Source organism: Sorex fumeus, unplaced genomic scaffold (assembly GCF_029834395.1).
Source record: "Sorex fumeus unplaced genomic scaffold, SorFum_2.1 ptg000002l, whole genome shotgun sequence".
Lineage (NCBI taxonomy): Eukaryota > Metazoa > Chordata > Mammalia > Eulipotyphla > Soricidae > Sorex > Sorex fumeus.
In genome coordinates, this window is record NW_026606059.1 from 26231496 (window position 1) to 26255601 (window position 24106).

Sequence of the window (24106 nt, forward strand, 5' to 3'; positions counted from 1 at the left end):
TGACCAAAAAACTGTCAAAGTTCGCAGTGAAGATGAGTAGGGGATAGAGATGATTAGCAAGAGGGGCTGGAGCAATAGCACAGTGGGCAGAGCGTTTGCCTTGCATGCGACTGACCCGGGTTCAACTCCCAGGATCCCAGCAGAGCCAGGAGGAACCCCTGTGCACCACCGGTTGTGACCCAAGGGGAAAAAAAAAGATAATCAGCAAGAAAAGTAAACTTGGCAATTACGTGATTAACACACGTACAAAGGCATGATAGGGAGAGAGTTCATGTTTAGGAAAAACCACCACTGTCATGAATTTAGCATTATAGAAAAAGGATACTGGGATGAAAAAAACACAACACCCAAGAAGCCTGTAGTTGCAAACCTGCACAGCTGTGTCTCCTTCCTAACTCCACAGCCCAAAGCAGGAGGGGGAACTCAACAAGATTCAAGGGACAGCCAGCGAAGAAGCAAACTAGGCTGGGAATGAGGATTGAAGACTTCTACAGAAAGTTAAAGGAGTAAGTGAGGTTTATTGGATTCAGAGGGGGACAACCTTGTATGGGCAAGAAGAAATAAAAATGGAAACAGCCTTAAATCACAACACATGAGAATAAAGTTAAGTGTAAAAAAAACTCCCCTTAATTTTAAGATCAAGAAAAGGATTTTAAAGTAGAAAATATTTCGGGGGCTAGAGATATAGCACAGTGGATAGGACGTTTGCCTTGCATGCAGCTGACCCAGGTTCGATCCCCAGCATCCCATATGGTCCCCTGAGCACCGCCAGGAGTAATTCCTGAGTGCAGAGCCAGGAGTGACTCCTGTGCATTGCCAGGTGTGACCCAAAAAGAAAAAAAAAGTAGAAAAGATTTCTCTGAGATGGTTTGAGTTTACCTGGGGAACACTGGGAGACAGATTCTGGATCAGCTCTGAAAACAGGCCTACTATTCGGACTACTTTAAAAGTCCATACTGAAAATGAAGAGGCATGCAGCATGTTGATGATTATAATAAGTCCCTGATATGTATTTAATCAACGGGGATAGTAAAACTAAAAATGTGTGTGTCTGCACCGTAAATTTTAATGTCTGTTCCCAGTCAAATACTTTTCTTCCTCTAAGGTGGGAAATGGCACAGGAAAAACAAACAGATGATTTTTTTCTAAAACATTGCTGATAACTAATAATCACACAGTCAGCTGTATGTAAATTAATTCTTTAAATTTAATCAGTCCTTTATAAAATTTCCCAATTAATTAGTAAAAGATGGCTTATTTTAATAGCCTTAAACATTGGTTGCTATTGAAACAAGACAGTCTAAAAAAAAAAAGCAATCACATAATAGTTTATAGTAATTTACAAGTGAATGGTATACATTTAGATACAGAGGTAGAAGTTCACTTTTACAATGTTTCACTAATACACATTTACCAAATTCAAGGCACAAAATAGTTTGCTTTACAAAAAAATACTGTAAAAATGTCATTTGCGGTTCTACAATGTGAATAAAACTTTCAAAGGAATCTTTACACCCTTCCATACTTACTCGATAGAATAAGATTCCAACCCCCCACCCCACACCCCCTCTAATCATAGTTGGCACAAAATGGGGACTTTTTAAAACACACAAGTTCCCATTTTTCAGAAACTGTCTCTTTGCAGAGCTGCTATGTACTCTATATAAAAGTCCATCCAGAGAAGTGAAACATAGTAACTTCCCGAGGAAAGGACACTTTCCATATGCAGCAAGATTCATAGGTAGAAAAGTATATGAGATGCTTTTGGGTTACTAGGTCTTCAGAGTAATGGCTACTTGAGGAAATGTTTCAGAGATAAAATCGAAAAGTCAGCTAACACTTCAGTCATTATGACCTTGAGAAAGACACCTGATCACCTTTCCTGTAGCAATCAAACATCATTATTTTAAATCGATGGAGATTTCAAAATTCTTTTTAAAAAGAAGTAAAACATACAAAAACACCATGAAAAAGCCACACAGGCTTTTGCAAAACTGAAACTTAGAAAACAGGAGAAAATACAGCACTATCAGTCCTTGAAGTTGCAAGGGTGTCAGCTGGCTAGAGTTTAATTACAAGAATAAACTCTGTGGGAATTTTAGGAAAAAACACAGAGGCTAAACACACTGGAATTATCATCTCGAGACTTTCTGCTCATTCAAGAAAAATATTAGTCTCCAGGAGATGTCACACAGTGCTTGTCTAAAATGTTGACTTGTTTTAGGGTTCTGCCTAAAACAGGTCTCCGTGGTGGCAACAATCTAAGCTTAATCTTGCTGACTATATTTTCCAAGTACTCTAGTTAATTTACACTTAATTTTATTTTTTTGTAAAGCTGATTTTTAAAAAAGGTCAACATGGATTTAGAATCCAGAGAATGTCAATAATGCTGAAGTGGATCAGACAGGAAACATCTTGATCGTCTTCAGAGAGAAGTGATATTCCATAGACAAAAAAAAAATTCTTAGATTCCGTTTTTTGCTTCATTATTGTTTGTGGCTTGTTTTCTTTGAGCAATAAAGGGGTACATACATTTGTCCGCTCCCAAGAACCGATACATGCACACAACTGCTTCAAAAGGGAGGATACTGAAAAAGAAAAGCCAGTGATCAGCAAGGGTGGGAGGTGTGTACCCACGGTTACTGGGGGTGGCCATGGAAAGACCCAAAGGCTGAGGAACTTACCTCTTCATGAAAGTCACGATGTACATGAGGCGAGGGGTACAGATCATGGGCTGGTCAGTGAGAATAGCCTTCATGGCTTGCTTCACACAGTAATCAGGCTTCAGAGGGGGCAGAAAAGGCTCAATCTCTTTCCTGAAAGTTGTATGCCCCAAAAAGTGAAGTCAGAAATGTAGGGTTGGGAAAATGAATATACCCATAAAAGCTTTTGTTTATATAGGATGCAACTGGAGGGGCAGGGTTTTCGGTTTGTTTTCTTTATTGTGCTTTTCTACATTATTTCCGAATTTTAATATAAACACTTTGAATTTGCATAGTGTGAAAAACAGGCTTGAAAAGATTGTTCTGGGGCCAAAGTTATAATACAGTGGGCAGGGAGTTTGCCTTGCATGGGACACACCTGGGTTCGATCCTGGATGTCCCATATGATTCCCTGAGTACTTCCAAGAGTGATTCCTGAGTGCAGAGCGAAGAGTAACCCCTAAGCATTGCTGGGTGTGACCCCCCTCACCCCCCGAAAATAAATAAATAAATAAATAAAAAGATTGGTCTGCTTTTCTGTAAAGCGAGAAAATTATGTTTGCTTTTAAAATTCTTTAACATAGCTGAAGAGACAGAACAGAAGGCACTTGTCTTGCAGGCAGCCGACCCCGATTTGATCCCCAGCACCACATGGTCCCTAAAGCACCACCAGGAGTGATCCCTGAGCACAGAGTCAGGAGTAAGACCTAAGCACCACTGGGTATGGTCCCAAGCCCCAAAATAAATAAATTAAATGCCTTACACGTATTTCATATTTTACTGTTATTATTATTATAATAGGGCTGGAGCAATAGCATAGCGGTAGGGTGTTTGCCTTGCGTGCAGCCAGCCCAGTCGAGCCGGGTTCGATTCCTCCACCCCTCTCGAAGAGCCTGGCAAGCGACCGAGAGTATCTTGCCCGCACAGCAAAGCCTGGCAAGCTCCCCGTGATGTATTCGATATGCCAAACACAGTAACAACAAGTCTCAAAATGGAGACGTTACTGGGCCTGCTCGAGCAAATCGATGAACAATGGGAGGCCAGTGTTTGACTCATCGTAGTGCCAGGGATTGAACCCTGAGCCTCATACATTCAAGATATAAGCTCTACCACCAAGATTCATTCCTGGCCTCTTATATATTTTTTTCATTAAATGGTGTTTGGCATAATTAATACTCAATCCAAAACGATATTGTTATTAAATGGTGGTGTGCAACCACTGGTATTTCCTTTCTGACTCTCGGATGTCTGCGTAGGGAAAGTTGAGACTTTTTTGTTGTTGTGTTGTGTTATGCTTTTGATCACATCTGGACCTACACTCAGGGATCACTCCTGGTAGTACTCATGGGACTACATGGTGTTAAGGATTAAGCCTCACACCCCTCTCAAAAAAACAAAAACAAAAACAAAAACAGAAACAAAACAGAAACAAAAACAAAGTATCAAACCGGGATCAGTCTTGAGCAAAGTGAGTACCTCACCCATTCTACTATTACTCCGGTCCCACAAGAGTATTTTCTCTAGGAGTTTCTGAAACAAAATGCACATAAACATCCTACCATCAACTGAATTAAGTCACATGAAAATAACAGTAATCTTCTTTGGGGGGGTTTCGGGGCACACCCGGAGTCTCAGGGCTTATTCCTGGCTCTGCACTCAGGGATCACTCCTGGTGGGTTCAGGGGACCATGTGGGGTACCAGGGGTTGAACCCAGGCTAGTAGCATGCAAGGCAAATGCCCTACACACTGAACTATCTCTTCAGCCCCCAAGTAACAATATTTATTTCAATCTGTATTATAGTACCACAGCTTGGGATACCTGCTGTGACGTTGAATAGAAAACTGGGACCCCTAGGAAGTGACTCCTGAAAATACTTAAAAGGGAAAAATCAGACCAACACACATATGCACAAGCACACATACATACAGAGAGGAAAAGAGGCAGAGCTCGACCGCTTAGGGTTCTCAGATCCAACCCTGGAGTTAGACTGGCCTGAGATGGAATGACTTAAAGCTCTCTCCACCTACTCCGTAGCTTGGTCAGGTTTAGGATGTGTTAAGAACAGTACTCACCAAGCAAGGGACTGTGGGGTTATCTCCCCCTTTGCCTTTCAAATTCCTCCAAGCAAAGATCTCTAAGCAAGCATGTCTTCCCAAGTCGCCTCTCAACTTAGCTCAATTCAGATGAGACTTGACTTTTCTATTCCCATATACCTCCTTTTCCAAGGGTGGGTATTTTATTTCATTTTGTTTCATTTTCTATAAATCTAAATGGTGCTTCTCATTCTCCATGAGTGAATCTAGTTACATATACTCTACACAAAAAATAAAAAAGTTCTGGGGACAGAGAAATAGCGCAAGGGGTAAGGTACTTGCCTTTCATGTTGCCCGAGGCCTCCACACATGGTTCCCTGAGCACCACCAGGGGTCACTCCTGAGCTCAGAGTCAGGAATAGCTCCTGAGCACCATCAAATGTGGCCACCAACTACTCCCACTCCATCCAGAAAAGAAGTCCCCAAATCTAAGATGTACGAATCTTTTGGTTTGTTTTGTTTTTTGGGCCACACCTACCAGTGCTCAGGGCTTAGTCCTGGTTCTGCACTCAGGGAACAATACTGGTGGGCTCAGGGACCACATGGAATGCTAGAGATCAAACCTGTATCAGCCACTGGCAAGGCAAGAGCCTTACCCACTGTACTATCCCTCTGGCCCCTAAGATGTACCATTCAAAGGTCATTTTGGAAGTTGTTACTCTTCTGTGACAATGACTTTATCTAGTAGCAGAACCAAATTCACACTTACCAATACAAATATATAATAGAAAGTAATAAGATAAAGGAAAGGATAGTACACTTCAAAGGTGTTTAGAAATAATGAAAGAAGAATAAACTTCATAGGAATTGGAGTGGGGTCTCTATCCTCAGAGCAGACCAGAAAGATGGTTTTGGAAGCAGTTTTTTATGAGTATGAAGGTAGGTTCTTACTGACCTGATTCGGCAGCCTCGGAACATGCCCGTGTCTACAAGGTAAGGGCACACCAATGTCGTCTTGATTCCATCCTTTTCAGCAGCCTTTAACTCATGACTCAGAGATTCATGAAAACCCACAACTCCAAATTTACTGGCACAGTAATCCTGATTTAGGAGAGAGAGAGTAGAAATATTAAATTTGTGCATAGATCCCTGAGTTTATGCAGTCTTCCCTAATTCTACTATATTGATACAAAAGGTAACAAATGAACTAAGTAGAGAGTTTTAGGGGAGAGATCTGTGATGTGGTTTAGTGAATAAATATTTCAAAAACAACAGCGGGGGCTGGAGCAATAGCACAGTGGGTAGGGCGTTTGCCTTGCACACATCCAACCCAGGTTCAATTCCCAGCATCCCATATGGTCCCCTGAGCACAGCCAGGGGTAATTCCTGAACGCAGAGCCAGGAGTAACCCCTGTGCATCGCCAGGTGTGACACAAAAAGCAAAAAAAAAAAAAAGCAACAGCAGACACAGATGAACATTTTTTGCCACTTTGATGAAGTACCATATTACTTTGGGGAAATTATCATAAAGAATCTGTGAAAGCTGACAAGCTGATGTTAAAAGTGGAGGGAGATTCTGCTTTTGTTTGTTTGTAGACCATACCCGGCAGTGCTCAGAGCTTACTCCTGGCTCTGTGCCCAGGGATCACTCCTGGTGGTGCTTGGGGGACTTTATGGGATGATTGAGCTCTAGTCAGATGCATACAAGGCAAACACTCTACCTGTTGTATATTGCTCTGGCCCCAAGATAGATCATTTAGAAGCGTCTGGAAAATATACAAAGGGTCTTTCTTGTTCAGTAGAGAGATTCAAAATCAGTTAGTTTAAATTAATACTAGGAGAACAAAAGTGAATTTAACTTGGGCTAAACATTGTTATGATCCTGTTTTCTCTTTCAGGTGAAATAAAAATGAAATGATTGATTCTATCTTGCAAACTTAAACTTGGTCTTAAGCTATGGACACACAATATTAAAAAGTTCTTTAAGGTGGGGATGTAGCTTATCAGGAGAACACATGCTTTGCAAGTATGAGGTCCTGGGTTGAAATCCCATGCTATCAAAAAAAAAAATTTTTTTTAAATTTCCCTATTGCCCAATTTTAAATGTGGAAATAGAAATGTAGATACCATCTACTTTGTGACCTAGAGCACACTTACATGGACAGAGCTCTTTAACTTTAAACTATGAGTATCCAGAGGACAAACAGCACAGAACATATATATTATATACTACAGCAGAGAACAGAGCTTGATGAAGCCAAGTCCTACAGACTTACTAAGTGCATGACACTCACATCTGCCAGAATCATCTCATCTGATGAGCTAATACAAGATAGCTCACTTCTGGCAAGCTGACCAAAACAGAATGTCAACCTTTGGCCTCATTTATCTGTTCAACGTGGCACTGCCACTGCCCTCCATGGTTTCATTCTTGACCCTGGCCTCCCTACTGTCATGAAGCAAAACTGCTAATGAAAAGGGGGCATCCTGAGGCCTGGCCCACCTACTTCTCTCTCTGCTGCTGCTTTGTCTCTCTTTAAGGCAGAAGCTGTGGAGCTGCATTGCAACAGCTGGTCTTGTGTCACTGTGGAACATGCCACAAACAGAACTTAGAGTACTCTTCCAGGAATTCTGTGATGCAGGGGCAACAGGTAGTCTTAGGACTGTGGTATCATTGTAAAAAGTTAAACCAGGGCCAGAGCAATGGGACAGCAGGTAGGGCGTTTGCCTTGCACGGGTTACCTTTCAATCCCTGGCGTCCCATATGGTCCCCCGAGCAATGCCAGAAGTTATTCCTGAGTGCAGAGCCAGGAGTAACCCCCGAGCACTGCCAGTTGAGACCCCAAAACGAAAATCAAAAACCAAAAATGGTAAACCAGCTGAATAAAGAAAACACTTCCCATCCAACAAACCTCAACTCCAGCAGTACTGAACAATCCCAAGGAACTTGCAACTGTCACAATATGACCATGATTAATTTCCAGCATTGTAGGAAGAAAAGCCTTAGTGGTCTGAAAGAAAAAGTGAGAATCAAGCGTTAGAACTTTTATCTAAAACCTACTCCAAGATTACAAAACAAACTTTTACCTAATGGTACATTCCCCAGCTTCATTTCAAAACACCTTACATTTATCAAAAAGAAAAGGAGGGGGGATGGGGGTGTGGGAGAACATGAAGAGTCTGGTAAATTTTGTAGCGTATCATTGGCATGGCAGGCCTATTAAAGCTGTGACAAACAAGACTGTAACAGCAGGGCCTGTGGGGACAGTGCCCCAGATGAAAGGAAAGCCATTAGTGGAGGGCTCTTTATCACCTCTCAAGTGATAGTTATCTGCCCATCTAAACCACTCCAGGTCAGAGATCTTCTTGAGCACAGTATCTCCTGGTCTGGGTGGGCCCTCCAAACTACCATGCAGAGCTGTGCTGAATTAATATTTGCCTATTGGCAAGGCCCAAAGCGGAACAGACTCATGAAGGAAGAATATTCCGGCAAAGCTTTAGTACCAGCATATACAATAAAGAGATAAAATATTTTAAGCCATTAACCGATGACAGGATAAAATTTTAGAGAGTCCTTTTCGTTTGCTGATGGGTTTTGAGGCCTCACCAGGCAGTAGCCAGGGCCTGGTTCTGGCTCTGTGCTCAGGGAGCCATGTGTACTGTGAGGGATCAAACCGGGGTCAACAGCATAAAAAACATGTGCTCCAACTCCTGGAGCTAACTCTCTGGCTCCAAGTCCAGTCATTTTAATAAAAACAGTGTCATAATATTAACACAGCATAGGTAAGAATTTATAGCATTTGAATGACCACGCTCCATGTGGGGTTGCTCTGGGGGCTTTTCCCATGGGGGCAGGTGAGTGCCACTCACTGGGGAGGGGTGGGGGGAGGGTTGGAGGAGCGGCACATCGGCTGTGCTTAGGGCTCACTACTGGTTCTGAGATGATGTCGGGGATTCAACCCAGGTCAGCACCTTACTTCCTGTACTGACACTCAGGCCCCACGAAGTGCCACTCTAGGAGAATGCACAGCAGCTGTCCCAGGGCAACGGACCCAGGGGTGGTGGCACTGATTTCTTTCTTTCTTTCTTTCTTTCTTTCTTTCTTTCTTTCTTTCTTTCTTATTTCCTGAATCACCATGAGAAAGTTATAAGCTTTCATGTTTGGGTTACGATCACACAATGACCAAACACCCATTCCTCCACCAGTGCACATTCCCCACCACCAATCTCCCCAGTATACCCCCCCTTCCCCCACCCTCCCCTGCCTCTATGGCAGACGTTATGCCCCACACTCTCTCTCTACTTTTGGGCATTATGGTTTAGTCACGCTTTCTTCCCTGGTGCTCTCTCGCTGCCTACAAAACGTAAGGCTGTATTTTTTTTAATTACTCGGAATTGCTTAATATGATCCATTAACTACTCTACCAGGCTCCCAACAGTTTTATAACCTGCTTCTTAAAAGAAAGCAGCAAAGAGCAGTCTGTCTACTGTGATTTATATTCCACCGACAACACAAATTCCTATGATTTAAGATGGAAAACACACACACACACACACACACACAAAGAAACCAAATACGGTACAGCGGACTTAGAGAAAGCTGCATTCCCTTCTCAGAGCATTCACTCTGAGGGTTTGCCCAATTTTTGCAGAAATACCTAGTTTGCTATGATAACTTCTCGTGTCCAAGACCTGAAGCAGACACTTCATTGCTCTCAGTTCTCCATGTGCCCATCCCTAAGGCATTTAGCCGCCCCATGAATTTTTCTGAAGTAGCTAAAGGTCTTCCCCCATCTGACTCCTGTTCATCACGCAACATTCCTGCCCCCAACACATACCTACTTGGCCAGGCTTCCTTGCTGTTATACATGTCACACTCTCACCAGTCAAGTTCCCCCATGAACTCTTTCCTGACAACACACCTGATGTCCTTCTATATAATTCAAGGGTGATAGGATCATATTATACTTATATCATAATACGTAGCCTTCTGCTTCTTAAAATATTTTATTTTAATTATAATACCAGAGTCTCCTTTTTTTTTTTTTGATTTGGGGGCCATGCCTAGCAGTAATCAGTTGGCAGTGTTTGTAGCACTATGAGATCAAACTGGAATCAGATCAGCTATGCAAGTGCCTTGACTTACCCTCTACTATGTCTCTAACCCCCCCCCCCCCATTCTCTTTCGAAGGAAGTTACAGTATTAGGGCTTTATCTAGTCCTATTCTATTCATCTCGACTTTGTGCGCAGATATTTAAGACATAAATAATTGGTACCATCACCGTAACATATAATCATATGATTTATGAGCTTTTTTGGTTTTGGACCCAGCAGTGCTCAATGGTGTTCAGAGGATCTTATGCGGGTGGGGAGAAACGTAGGCCTCCTGCTTGCAAAGAATGCACTCCAGCCTCTGAATTTTCTCACTAACTTTGCTTTATGATGTCTTGGTTTTCATTCTTTTTCTATTTGTCTGTTAGCCCAGATTAAGTTAGAAGATAGCTTATGCTTTCAAATACTAGGGGGAAAGCACAATACCGTGCCAGGCCTGGGACATGGCACTGCTGGCTGTAAGACACATTTGAGCTGTAAGACACATTTTTGTTCTTTGGAATGGTTAGGAAAAATCCTAAAAATGCTTGATAGTAAAAAAATGGTAAGGCCTGTTACTTCAGGCCATTAGAGGCTGATCATAGACTCTATTAAGTGGTAAAAAGCCATTTTATCACAGAACTACAATAAGGTAGCATTTCAAAAAAGCCCATCCTATCCTACATTAGAAACCACATCCATAGTCAAATCTATAAATCTTCTTCTAAGTATCCAGTTATGATTAGTTATCAGATTATATATATTTATATATGCATATATGTGTATATACACACACATTGTACACACACACACATATATATAATTTATTCCTGACATTATCCAGAGATATTTCTGGATAAGTAAAAAACATTTACCTAGTTTTGGAAAACAAGGATAGACTTGGCAGGAAGGGTCCTATTTCAAAGTTTTTAAAGTAAGTTGTTCAGTATATGGACTGCAGAATCACACAATATAAACAAGCAGGAAAAATTTGCTGTGATCATTCCCAAGGTCAGTGTCCACTTTAACTCTCGCTGGCATCTGGCTCTGAACTAGAAATATGCAGATACTGAGCCAGCAGTTGGCTCTAATAACTTCACCCATATTCATGTGAGATTTTTTGGCCTGCAGGTGCTAAATGACTAATCCAGAGCCCCAACATTATATAAAAATAGGTGACAGAAGGTTAACAAGTTCTTGTGTTTTAAGTTCAATCAGTTGCATGGTTCTAACACTGAATAATGTCCTTCCTCTCCTTCATCCATGAAATTAATCTTCTGGCATTAACTTAATTCACTCAACAATTATTTACTGAATATTGATTACACGCAGGTCCTATCTTATGATCTGGCCAGTGACAGGTAAATGGTATCACTCTTGCATCCAAGTAAAATTTATGCTCATCAGCATTTAATCTGTGCTAAATCAGAATATCAAATATACAGCAGCTCCAGTTTACTCTTCTCATAAGTAGGGGACTCAACTATGCATTTGAATAGCAGGATTCAGAGACCCTGCTTCCTTTTCTGCCTCTGCAACAGCTAATATGGTTTGAGGTCTAAGTTGCTGGATTTGTATTTGATGGAAACAAATCAAATATGGCTATGTGACTAAAATTTTGTCTAATCATAGTGTGTAAACTATTTTTCAGGGAAATGCACTTCATTTTAAGCAGCTGTAAACGTGACACAGGTTTTAATATGAAGCTTTCTTTTACGAGAGACGAGTTATTTCTTTATTTTTAAAAATCACAGAGCAGATCAATGTTTAGTTTTCAAAGTTATTTCTTGGCCTAATCAAAGACAAATTTGGCTTTCTGTAAACCGCAGCATTTCCTACCATGCTAGACCAAGCTTAATGGTCTTTATTTTGAAAATATAGGTCTAATGCTACAATTACTATAACGACTCCTATGTGGAGAACAAGCAAATTGTTGCAGAAACTGCAAAGTGAAATAAGCTAGGCACAGTTGGTTGAAGAAGCAGACAGGTTTGTCTTCTGAAGCTTTTGTCCAGGACTTACCTACTGTGTGCCGGCAAAGGCATGCCTGAGATAAAGGATGCATGCCAGGGCCACTCAGGTTTCTTTCAAAACCTGAGTTTCCAGGGTTCATGTGGGAGTCTGTTTCACGTGACCCAGCACTAAAGCTGTTAATCATTTCCTTTGCTGAATGGAGGGGAGCAATTACATGTGTTCACGTGTTATTTCCACAACGAAACTCCTGCCTTATGTCTGGGGCACTTTATCAAATAAACTTTGGTCAACTCTAATTCTTTTCCTTACTTTACAAGGGAAATGGCACAAAGGGGGTGGCTAGAAAGCCTCACATTTTCAGGAAAATTTCCTAAGTAACCTGATGAGTTTTCTAATTACTCTTGTCCTCCACAGTCTGCTAGATGACATCTGAGATAGCACAGCATATTCTGTCCCTGACACAGTTTGACAGCACAAAGGAACCTGGCACTTTGCAATGAATTATTAATGCGCACAAATATTGTAGCATGTATGAGATGGGGACTGGCAAAAGGTGAAGTACTAGTTGCCATGACACCAGTCAGTTCAAGCTAAGGTTTGTGATCTCTAACTTTGTCTCAAAGAGTCACTTGAAGAACATGAAGGGCAAATGTGAGGCACAAGCCCTAAAGGTTTTGGTCTAAATTAAGTATGCGCTGCCATTGGTGAATGATGGTTTATCGAGACTGGCAACTAAGAAGACTCGCAGAGCACCATGACTGAAGCATTATTTCCACTCTAGAGATGCATGATCTATATCAGGAGTTACCAACTGGTAAAGGGAGCTCTAGAGAAAGTGTTGGCTGGTGGAACAGTTAGATGCTAAGTCAGAGAAATGCACCCCATTTCGTCACTATGTCCTCTTATCCAAATACTGAAGACACATAAGACAGGAGCTAGTTTTTCATCAGGAAATGATGGGTTCGGTGGGTCTGAGTCAATCACCGGTATGCATTAGTTGGTATGTTCAGTGAGAACACAGGGTTGAAAGGGACCAGGGCTTGGGATATAACACAGCAGTAGAGTACTGCCTCGCATGTGTGAGGTTGTGGGTTTAATCCCCAGGATCACATCACACACACACACACACACACACACACACACACACACACAAAGAATCTGCCACAGCTGACAAGGTTACAATGTGACTAAAAAGGAAGGGGGTGGGGGGGAGGGAAAAGGACATTCAAATGGACACTGACATTCCTGTGAAACATGCTTCACAAGTCTAATACCACCACAGCTCCTCGGGGTTCCTCTTCAAAGCACCGGGCACTTTGAAAGATAACTGTAAAGGTCATATTTGTACTATAAACAAGAACTTCTTAAACAGGAGTGTGACTGGACGTACACATGACATGTCATTTCTCAAGGAATCTTTGAAAGTTAGGTTTACGCCAAATTAACTTCTAACAGTCCCAACCCTCCAGATCATTCTTGGGGCTCTTAATGACAGACTGCAATGCAGTGCCTGCAGCTGGACTGTCAGAACAAATTAGCCCAAAGTTAAACAAAAGAAAATGTGAAGAAATGTGGTAACCGGCAAAGGTCTGATTTTGAAATTTCGAGTTTAACAACATTTTAAAGGTGTAGGTGAAAAACGCCCAGAACATTTTCTGTATTTGTAAGCTATTTCAGGTTATGGATACGAAGGGAAATAAAAAGTTCATTTCTCATAGAAGAAAAAGGCCTCTTATTTTATTTTTACAATAGTCTTCTGGCTAATTAACAAGCTATTTTTTTAAGAACAATTTTGAAACTTCATCTCTCGTTGAATGTTTGATAAATTTTGATTTTTAAAGAGCAAATGTTCACTTATGCCAGGGAAAGCATTTAATACCATCCTCATAGACCTAGTCATTTTCTGAGTAGGCTCCAGAATCTCCAAATGACAGTGATATATTCTAATCTGGAAAAAAAATACAAATGAAAAGAAATCCCAGTGAAGAGAGAGTAAGTGGCAATCCTTACAGAAACCATCCAAGCTGCCAAACACTACCCCTGGATGTTTTCTGTATTGCTACCAGAATAACTTATCTTTATCAGAATCTCCAGAAAACAAATTGCCTATTTACAAGGCGAAAATGACACCCGGTGGCACTCTTCTCTGGAAACAAAGTACTGCTCCTGGATAACACAGATTCTAAAGTACAAACTCTTCAAATCACTGAGAATATGGTTAACTGTGTTAAAATGGTCAACCAGATCATCGTGAGGATGTTAAAGGATTAAAAATGTTGAGAGGCTAGATGGTACTGCAGATAAAGTGCTTGTCTTGCATGCAGCCAACCTGGGTTTGATCCCCTGAACACCACCAAGAGTGACTCGTGAGCACAGTCTGGTGTGGCCCCCAAATCCAATACATTAAAAAGATTAAAATGTTGCTATCTCTATGCTAATCTGGGAATAGAAGATATGACTAACTGAAAATTCTCTGAGTTCTGTAGATTTAAAAAGTATTTATTTAATAAATTATCAGCTATAGAAATTTCCTTTTGACCACAGAAAAGTGCTCCTTAAAAAATTTGCATCACTAGTTGAGAAGCCAAACCTAAATCTGCATTTGCTGGTAAGCTAAAGTATTTTGGTGGTTGTTGATAGCATAAATCCAAAATTCATGCTTCCCCGACCCCCCTTTTCCCCTCCCTCTCTCACTTTCTTCTATTTGTTTTTTTTTGGGGGGGGGAGGGGGCACATCTGGCAGTGATGGGGACCTGTGGTGCTGGGGACTGACTGGGCAAGGCTCACTCTGCTTTACTCTCTCTCTGCCCAATAAGAGCTTACTTTTTTTCTCTTCTATTTGGGTATGTCTGTGAGACAGAAAGGTCTCCTAATGAATTATGCAACAGAATCCCAAGATATTGAAGCCTGGAACTCTTTTCTCAGACTTAACAAAATGTTCACCAAATCTTTATCAAATTGAGACAAAATGTTCTCTTGAGTTGTAGGGGTGAGGTTAAGAGTATGTCATAATAGTCAAATTCATACCAATGTTACATCTACTATCCTTTTTATTATTTTGAGGCTAGTTTCACATTTGGAGGCATCAGCAGTTAATACTTAACACACGTGTTCAAGTACACTCCTACAGTTTCCCTGCAACAAGAAGCTAATAAAAGTGTCAGGCTTTCAAATGAACACCTAGATGATGACACCTTTAGTTATTCAGCAAAAATAAATGCTTCATTAACTTGCCTTCCCACTGTTAAAAAGCATGGGATGAATCTATCCTGAGGCAGTGACTCAGATATCAACATTCCATTACATTTTATCTATTTATTTTGAGGTGTTGGGAATTGAACCCAGGGTCTCATACATGTAAACCTCTACCACTGAGTCACACCCCCAGCTCTCTCCTTATATTTCAGGACTTGCAATGTGAAAATACCATAAATAAGTTGACTTAACACTCTACCTATCTAGAAAAAATACTGATCTCTGAAATCCAGAAATCACCCCAAGTCCTGATAGCCCATCACTTAACCTCCATTGTTAATTAAGCCTCTCTAAATTTTGATTAGCTTATTTATGAGACAAAGAGGAAATATTACAAATGTTTCTTAGATCGAAAATGTTGCCTCTTAAATCCATTAACTCTTTCTTGGATATCTACTGCACATTCAAAAACACATGTCGCAATACCAAGGTATTGTTTGCACAAGACTCTCGTAAATGACTCAGCAAGGTATCACTCCATTAGTGCAGCTGCCAGCATCTGGCGAGCAGTAAAAATATCTACTCATTAACACATTTATATGTTGTCATGGCTGTGCCTTTTAAAATAATGTAACTTGAATTCATGCCTCATGTATTAAAATTTTGCCAAGTATCTGCAAAACAATCCTTGTTTTTTCTGGTTTTGCCAAGTTCATGGTAGCTCAATGTATTAAGAAAAATGCTGAATGCTGAATATGGTTTCTGATATGCTGTTTTTCCTGATCCTCTCCCTGGCTGAGTCCTCGATATCAAAGTGTATTCCCTGGTTTCCCTCAAGCTTCGGCTTAGATCCTTCACCTATTTAATAACTCTTTATGGAATAATGAAAATAGCCCACAAAATTGCAGCTAAATGGGCTGCTAAACAATGGGTTGTTAATACCTTTGCTTTGCCCCAAACTTAAACCACATCTCAAGTCTCATTGCAGTGACAGATCTTCCTAAGAGCAGAGGGTGCCGTTCTTTCTAGTGACATAAATGAGCGCATGCATGGCTGGAACAATAGGATAGTGGGTAGGGCGCTTACCTTGCATGTAGAGCCTACCTGGGTACCATCCCCAGAACTCCTTGTAGTCCTGCCAGGAGTGACTCCTGAGCACGGAGCCAGGAGTGAACTCTGAGCACTATCAGGCACGGCCCCAAAACGAAACCAAAAAATGAGCACATGAAGCTCAGTGGCTGAGAGCCAGGCCATCTGAGAGTACGGAACTCCTCTGCTCCCTGCTCTAAGAGTACAGCTTGGAAGTGTCCCGTGACCACCTCTCATCATCCATTGTATTTCATACCTCTAGTTTGCTTTTTGTAAATACTTTGTAAAAAATCCTTACCTAAATTAAAGAGAAATTCATTCAGGTTATTACTCAAAAACTAATTTTATTCTTAAATATGCACTATCAATATTTTAAAATCTACTCAGATCTATAAGAGTCTGTGTGTTAAGCATTGCACTGTAGCACTGTTCTCCTGTTGTTCATCAATTTGCTCGAGCGGGCCCAGGAACGTCTCCATTGTGAGACGTGCTGTTACTGTTTTTGGCATATCGAATACGCCACGGGGAGCTTGCCAGGCTTTGCCATGCGGGCGAGATACTCTAAGTAGCTTGCTGGGCTCTCCGAGAGGGGCGGAGGAATCTACTAAGCTGGATCAGCTGCATGCAAAGCAAACGTCCTACCCGCCGGGTTATCACTCCAGCCCATGTGTTAAGCACTACTAAAATAAGAAAATAATCAACAATTTTGTGAGCCTCTTAAACTTAACAAATGTAGATGTCACTTTTTCTAAAAACAGCAGTTCTCAAGTTTTGCTACGTATTAGAATCACCAAATGAGGGGGTCACTCCCAATGACCAGGTCACTTCTCAGACCAATTACATCAGGGAGAGAACTGGACAACACAGAACATTCTCAAGTGATTTCAATATATATCCAAGTTCAAGCGCCAGTGTTTTAGCTCCATTTCAGCTCCATTGACAGAGGGGCTTAGTCATTTTGTAATGTGTTGGGCTGTCCTGAGCATTGTAGGATGTTCATCAGCAGCTCCTGCGTCTATCCCTAGATGCCAATAACAATCCCACCAGTTCTGACAAGCAAAAAATGTCTTCCAGATGTTGCCAAATGCCCCCAAGAGGGAAATGGCCCCCAGGAGAACTGCTCTTTAAAAGGAACATACACATTAGCTAGTCCCAGGTTCCAGGGATTTTTTCTAAGATCTGATTCTCAAATTATAATGACTTCTTTTTACTAGGCTTGTAAGACATTCTGGCTGAATAAAAACAAAAAATCTGCACTTAAATTTGGGGTTGGGGCCAGAGAGCTACCATAGCAGGTAGGTGTCTGCTATGGACACAGCTGACCAGAGTTCAATTCCAGACACCACAGATAGCACTCCAAGCCCCACCAGGATTCCTGAGCACAGGGGCAGGAGTAAGCCCTGGGCATTGCTGGTTGTGGTCCAAAAACAAAACAGAAAATTTTAAATAAGACTTTTTTTAAATTTGGGATTAATAAGCCTGCCACTTTAGTTTATGACAGTACTGTCAAATTACTACTCCACTACTAGATCAAAAACTATTTGTAGGATCATTGATATAGTACAGTATATAAGGCACTTGCCTTGCAGACAGATGACCCAAGGATCTTGTCCCCACATATGGACCAGGAACCTCTAGGAATGATTACTGAGCAGAGCCAGAAGCAAGCCCTGAACTCCTCTGGGTCTGGCCCCAAATAAAATGTTTGTGAATGACAATAATGTTGATCCAATACTGGTCTGGTTCAAAGCTTAGCAGACAGTATCACAAACTTCGGCTAAATGACTGACCCAAAACATTGTTAAATTGTGAAAACTAAGAAAGAAACCTCCTCTTAGATACAGCAATTGTGAGAGAGATACCATTTCTCCTGTTACCTAATACTAAAGGCCAACAATAATGCGAGGGGCTGGGAGCTGAAAATGAGGGTGTACAACAGACAAGGCCCCTGGCCTTCTGAAATGTATTTTCAAACAGCTCTTAGGGTTCTTGGCAGCAAGAACACAGCTCTTAAATGCATGATGATTATTCCTTGGAAACTCTATCCTGGCATAGAAACCAAGGGGAAGAGAGAGCTGAAGGAATACCTGGACCCCTCTTTTCAGATACTGAACCAAATTAAAAAGGAAGGAAGGAAGGAAGGAAGGAAGGAAGGAAGGAAGGAAGGAAGGAAGGAAGGAAGGAAGGAAGGAAAGAAAAGGTGAGTGGAAAGAGAATACTGAGAAGAAATCCTCCTTAAAACTTGATGAGTATAAAGATCAGATTAAAAGCCAGTTCTGGGGTCATATAGATAGTCCAGTGGGTGAATGTGCTTGCTTTGTACTTGGTTCAATCCCTAGCACTGCATATGGTCCCCCAAGCACAGCCAGGAGAGACTCCTGAGCTCAGAGACAGGACTGCTCACTGAGCACCCCTGGAATTGGTCCCTGACAAAACAAACAAACAAACAAACAAACAAGCAAAGAAAAGCAGATTCCGATCTAGCTGACTGGGAAGGAGACAGGGCTGCGTGACAGGCTGGTGCCACTGGGGGTATGTCTGCTCCAATCTTAAGTTGCTTCAGACCGATTTCTAGAAAACCACAAGAATAGGAAACTACTATTTTCTCTACTCTCTATCCCACCCAAGTTCTTTGAACCATGATATTGAGAGCTGGGAGTCCCATTTCCTACTCCCTGTATCTTTCACCTCCAATGTTTATCAGATAAAGCCTGGTTTAAAAAAAAAGTGTCAGGAACGCACAACTATGGGAGTTTATACACTGACGCTATATACTCACTCTGGATTCATTTTTTTAAATCACTAACAAAATACTCTGTTATGATTTCAATGTTTGTGTCCCCCATAAACCCTTATGTTGAAACCTAATATCCAATGTCAGAGTATTAGGAGGTGTCTTGGGATATGACTGGATGATGAGATGGGTCCGAAATTGTCATGAATGGGATTAGTATCCTTATGACAGAAGCTGCAGAAAGAACATTCACCCCACCTTCTACCATGGGAGATTACAGAAAAGCCAGCTGCCTATGAACCAGAAACGGGCCTTCACCAGACACCGAATCTGCCCACACCTTGATCTTGGAGCTGTGAAAAATGGATTTCTATTGTTTATAAGCTGTCCAGTTTATGATATTCTGTTACAGGAGCCCCGATGGACTAAGAAGCACCACCCCATCCCCATTATGAAAAGCTCTCAAAAAAGAGATCTGAAGATGTCAAAATCCTCTCCCCTATCCAGAGGCTTTGAAAGCTTTACTTTCAAGACAAGGAATTTAGATCCTTTTAGACCTTTTGCATTTTCCACTTTCACCTTTCTGAAGCTGTCACATTTCTGGTAAGCCTACCAGAAAATCCCCTTGGGGGGGGGGGGTGGAAATTGCTCCTTTAAAAATCAGGTGTTTGAGCCATAAGTTTGAATTATCACCAGCCAACAATAACTGTCTAATTTTGAAAATTCATGATTAGCATTTATTGTCATAGACTAGAATTATCTGGAAATCTAAGTCCCTAAGATTATTATGTAAGGAATAAAAATTTTACATTTTCCAGATTTGTTTAAAGCAAATAGAACACCAAACTAAAAAGCTACACTGATAACTGACATTTTTACTAAGTAGTCATAGTTTTCTTCAGTTAGTCCCTCAGAAAAAAACCTTTATTTTTTTATTTATTTTGCTTTTTTTTGGTTTGTTTGTTTTGGGTCACACCTGGCAATGCACAGGGATTACTCCTGGCTCTGCACTGAGGAATTACCCCCAGGCGATGCTCATGGGACCAGATGCTCAAGGGACCATATTCGATGCTGGGAATCAAACTCCAGGGTCGGCGCGAGGCAAATGCCCTACCCACTATGCTATGGCTCCAGCTCCGAGAAAACCCTTTTATTCAATACATTTCATGCCCATTTTTAAAAAATTGAATCACCATGAGATACACAATTACAAGGGTGCTCATGATTGGGATTCAGTCATACACTGTTCTGATACCCATCCCTTCACCACCACACATTTCCTACCACCAAGGTCCCCAGTTTCCCTTCTGCTGGTTTGCGATATCATGTATATCCCTTTACCTACTTTAAGCACTCAGATCTGGTCCAGAGTGATCCTTTCCAACTATCATTGTCTCACTGATGTCCAGTTTGTTAACAGTGGCAAGCAAACTAAGAAGAGAATCTAGGTGGGCAAGGACGGACTACACCATTCTCAAGGAAGTGACTACCTCAGATACAGGCTATGAAAAATTACTGAGAAGGCACAGGAAAGCACATGAACTGGTTATGATAATACAACTTTAGTGTGGTATTGGTAATGTAGTCAAGAATTTTATATGCTTGTCTAGTTTATGGTACAATCTTTCTGGGGATATAAAGCTAGGGTTAACCAGTCATTGCTAAAATAAGCATGCTAATAAAAACAACATTTGAAGGTGGATTCTTACAATATACCACAGGGCAAAGCATAAGTGACTCAGGAAAGTCTACTCAGAGTTATGAACATGGAGTCCACATAAGCACTTGTAGAGGTTCTAACCTACAATCTTCGCTTCTTCCTTACCCAGCGGTGATTTCAGGTAAGTTTCATAACCTTTCTGGTTTATTCCTTTCATCCATAAAAATGAGGATAATGGCTGTACTTAATTCAGAGTTGCTCTGAGGCTCAAATGAGAGAAGAGTGTTTATGAAACGGCTTTGTAAAATGTAAGTGCTGTATAAAAGTACAGTAATTCTATTCAAGGCTCATTAGGTACATATTTATAGACTGTTTTCGATATAAGTGCTATCTATTTTTAGCCATGCTGTTTCTTCAGGTTTCTGCAATTCCTGGTTCTTACTGTGTACGGCTTCCAGGCCTCCTTGCCCTCCCAGCAGTGCCCAGCCATACTTCTGGCAGAAACCCACAGCTGACCACCAGCAGCAGCCTTGAAAACGTATCGCCAAACCGCGGCTTTAGCTGCCTAACCCTTTCATCAGAATCTATCGGGATGCCGGGAAGCAACAACAAAAACACCTTCCAGCAACACCTCTTTCCTAAGGCTCTTCTTCAATCCTGTTCCACCAGAAATAGAAAGTAACAATTTAAAAGCATAAATGTAAATTACAATACTCCACAGATGAAATCACAACACACCATTTTTTAAGTAGAAGTACAGAAATATTTAAAAATTATACAATACGTTTCACTTTCCCAAAAGATTATATAGGACTAACCCCTTAAAAAAAAAGAAGAAAAAGAAGAATCATTGAGGAATCAGTAGGGGGCAGTATGTTAATTACTATTTGCAGGTGGGAAAATTCAAGCTTTGAATTTTAAGTTTCACTTGTCCTTAAAATACCCATGTGCTTACATAAGTTACACCACAAATATTTTTCCAGTTACACTGATTTGGGAAGTGTTATTTTGAGCCTCATTGTTTAGAATAACACTAAAAAGCTGAACCATGTTAATATTCACAAATTCCAGTATTAAACTATTTAAACGAAAGGCAAGAAATTCACATTGTAAGCAAGCAGCAAGCGAGACAAACTATGGTCTCCCCAAACCAAAAGAAAAACCCCCCAAGTAGTCAGGCAGTGTTAACACCATTGCCACCTTTCACACATCACTGTGTGATCTTTGAAACTTTCACAGACCAAGTAATGTTTTGTTTCCAAATGTGAATTCATTGTAAGTGGCTTGTCAGTTGGGCTAATTTGACAGCACTCAAGGTTGCAGCAGTAATTGCCCTTACTTGTTAAATATTCTAGCAGCATTTGCTGCAGTGTTGAAAGTTTTATGATCATTATGAGAGGATATTCCATTCTCTTCCCCTCCCCAACCACCCCCTACAGCTCACTTAATTTTAGTTTCAGAGCATTTAGGAAAATGGTCTCTGACAGGTGTGAACTTGAGTTTTAAGAGAATTGACAAATAAAGTGAAAAAGGAAAAAGAAATTCAAGAATGGGTCGCGCTGGGTAAGAGCATCAAGTAAAAGATGTTAGCATTCCTTCAGCTGAAAGGCAACCCTTTCATAGCTGAGGTGGTGTAAGCCCGTGTAAAGCCAGTGATCCGGTGATGAACCGGCCAGCTGAATTTGCTGGGGTAGGTAAACATGATCAAGTCCGAAGACCATGCTCCGGCTCCTGGACTCTTAACAAAGATATTTCAGCAGTATTTGTCATAGGAAAGTAGTTGAAGATTGTCCTATTATGGGGACCAGTTATACGTTTGGCCTATCTAGCAGATATTTTCAAAGAAAGAATGAATAGACTTCATCCTTTTAATAATTTTTTTCTGGCCATGCTTAGTGGGAGTCTTGGTCTGAGAAGGAGATTTTTTTAGGTCAGTTAATAGAAACTATAAGAAGCAGTTAATTAATCTACTTAGCAAATTCTGAGATGAGAAACCACTAATTAAACCAAGGGAGATTAACACATTTTACTCTGATCCTCTGAGTTACAGACTCAAATCACTGGACTGAACCCATTCAGCTGAGACAGGGAATAGTTCCCTATTTCATAAGGCCATCAGAGTTTGTCATACTCCAAAGATTAGCTACAAAAGGCCCTTTATCTTAGAAAATACTGGTTGTGTGTGTAGAAGGAAATAAGATACAGATCCACCCAGCGAGTACACCCCCTAGTGGAATTTCAGTAGAGTACAATTGGGGGGGGGGGGGGCGGGATTATCCTAAAAATACCCTGGATATTTAGGATTTAACACGGGCTCCAATAGATTTTTCCAAGTCTTGTGGTCAAAACTGTACCATAGTCCCAAGGCAGCTACTTATATCATTCCTTGAGCATTCCCAAGCAAGCAAACAAATACTTCATCTTTACATTTATCCATCTGAACTAGATGGATGCAAGCTGCATGTAATTGAAATAGGCTTAACATCAGTGTCTGAAAGAACTTGAGCAAAAATTTAGATGACTTCTATTAATCCCCTTAACTCAAGAAAAAAAAACTTAAAATAAAAAGGAGTTTCCTACTTTAAAAAATTATTGACTCCCAAGTGAAGCAATTAAACTGCTTGCAAGAAATTCACTGACTGCTGATCTTATATATATTCAAGTTACTGAAGTCAATTCACTAGAATTTGCCAAAGATCCCAAAGAAAAGAAGGATTAAGGTAAAAACAAATTTACAGAGAATAAGTGGAGAGAATGTGAGCAGTTAAGCATTTAACCATGGGGCTTGTAGTTCTTCCCTAGGCCCCGGTGACCGGATCCTGCAGTGAATGGTTAAGGACTGCCGGGCACTCTCCTTTCAGCCCCGCTGAAAAGCTCTTCAATAAGTGTTAGCATTAGCACAGGATAAAGAATGCTTCTACTTTGACATGTTCTATAGATTAATTCCTACTTGGACAGATAATGGACAAAGCCCTGGACGTAGAACTAATGAGGGAGAAAAGAACAAATACCAACCTTGATTCTAGGAATGGAGATAAATAGCGTACAACCAAACAAGAGTCATTCCCTGAACCAGCACTTTGAGACTCTTCTATAAGAATTCGATATGTAAAGATACTATTACATCAACATTTTGAATGTGCTTTTTTCCCCTCAGGGGCAGTGATACATCCGAACTATTCAACTTGTCTCTCAGTGAGACAAAACTCAGATGGCAGGACAGAACGTGCTCCTTTAGGTCACAACAAGGTGTCCCCTCTGGGTGAAGTTTAGGCAGGATGAATGTGGAAATCAGGCGGAAATCCGTTTCGGGAGACCTAGACTGCCATACAGCCTGCAGTTCATGCTATGAACAATCTGGCCTTATGAGGGTTTGGGGTAGGTATTCTACTCTAGGCAGAGGAATCTTTAAGAAAGCACATAACAAACAAGTTTAACCGAGCTAACACTAGCCTGGAGAGCGAAGGCAGGAAAGAAGTTTGGAGACAAGCGGAACAGAAACACAGATGAGGGGGATGAGGAGTGTGAAGGCGACAATCGCGGTGCATGGTTCCAACAATCAAAGCTTGGTGACCCAAGAAAAGTGTGCGGGATGAGGAAAGAGATAAGACTGCCACTATTTTGA

The 24106-nt window shown here is 41.0% G+C and overlaps 1 protein-coding gene across 1 annotated transcript in view; it reads right to left on the reverse strand.

Moving 5' to 3' along the window:
* Positions 1 to 1189: 1189 nt before the first annotated feature.
* Positions 1190 to 24106, reverse strand: part of RDH10 (retinol dehydrogenase 10) — a 32774-nt gene continuing 9857 nt past the window's right edge. Inside the window, exons 3-6 of the mRNA XM_056109559.1 lie at positions 7650 to 7748; positions 5693 to 5838; positions 2685 to 2816; positions 1190 to 2588 (exon numbers count right to left, since the gene is read on the reverse strand). Of these exons, the coding sequence (XP_055965534.1) occupies positions 2465 to 2588; positions 2685 to 2816; positions 5693 to 5838; positions 7650 to 7748 (501 nt within the window). The 3' untranslated portion in view covers positions 1190 to 2464. The remainder of the gene's footprint in view (positions 2589 to 2684; positions 2817 to 5692; positions 5839 to 7649; positions 7749 to 24106) is intronic.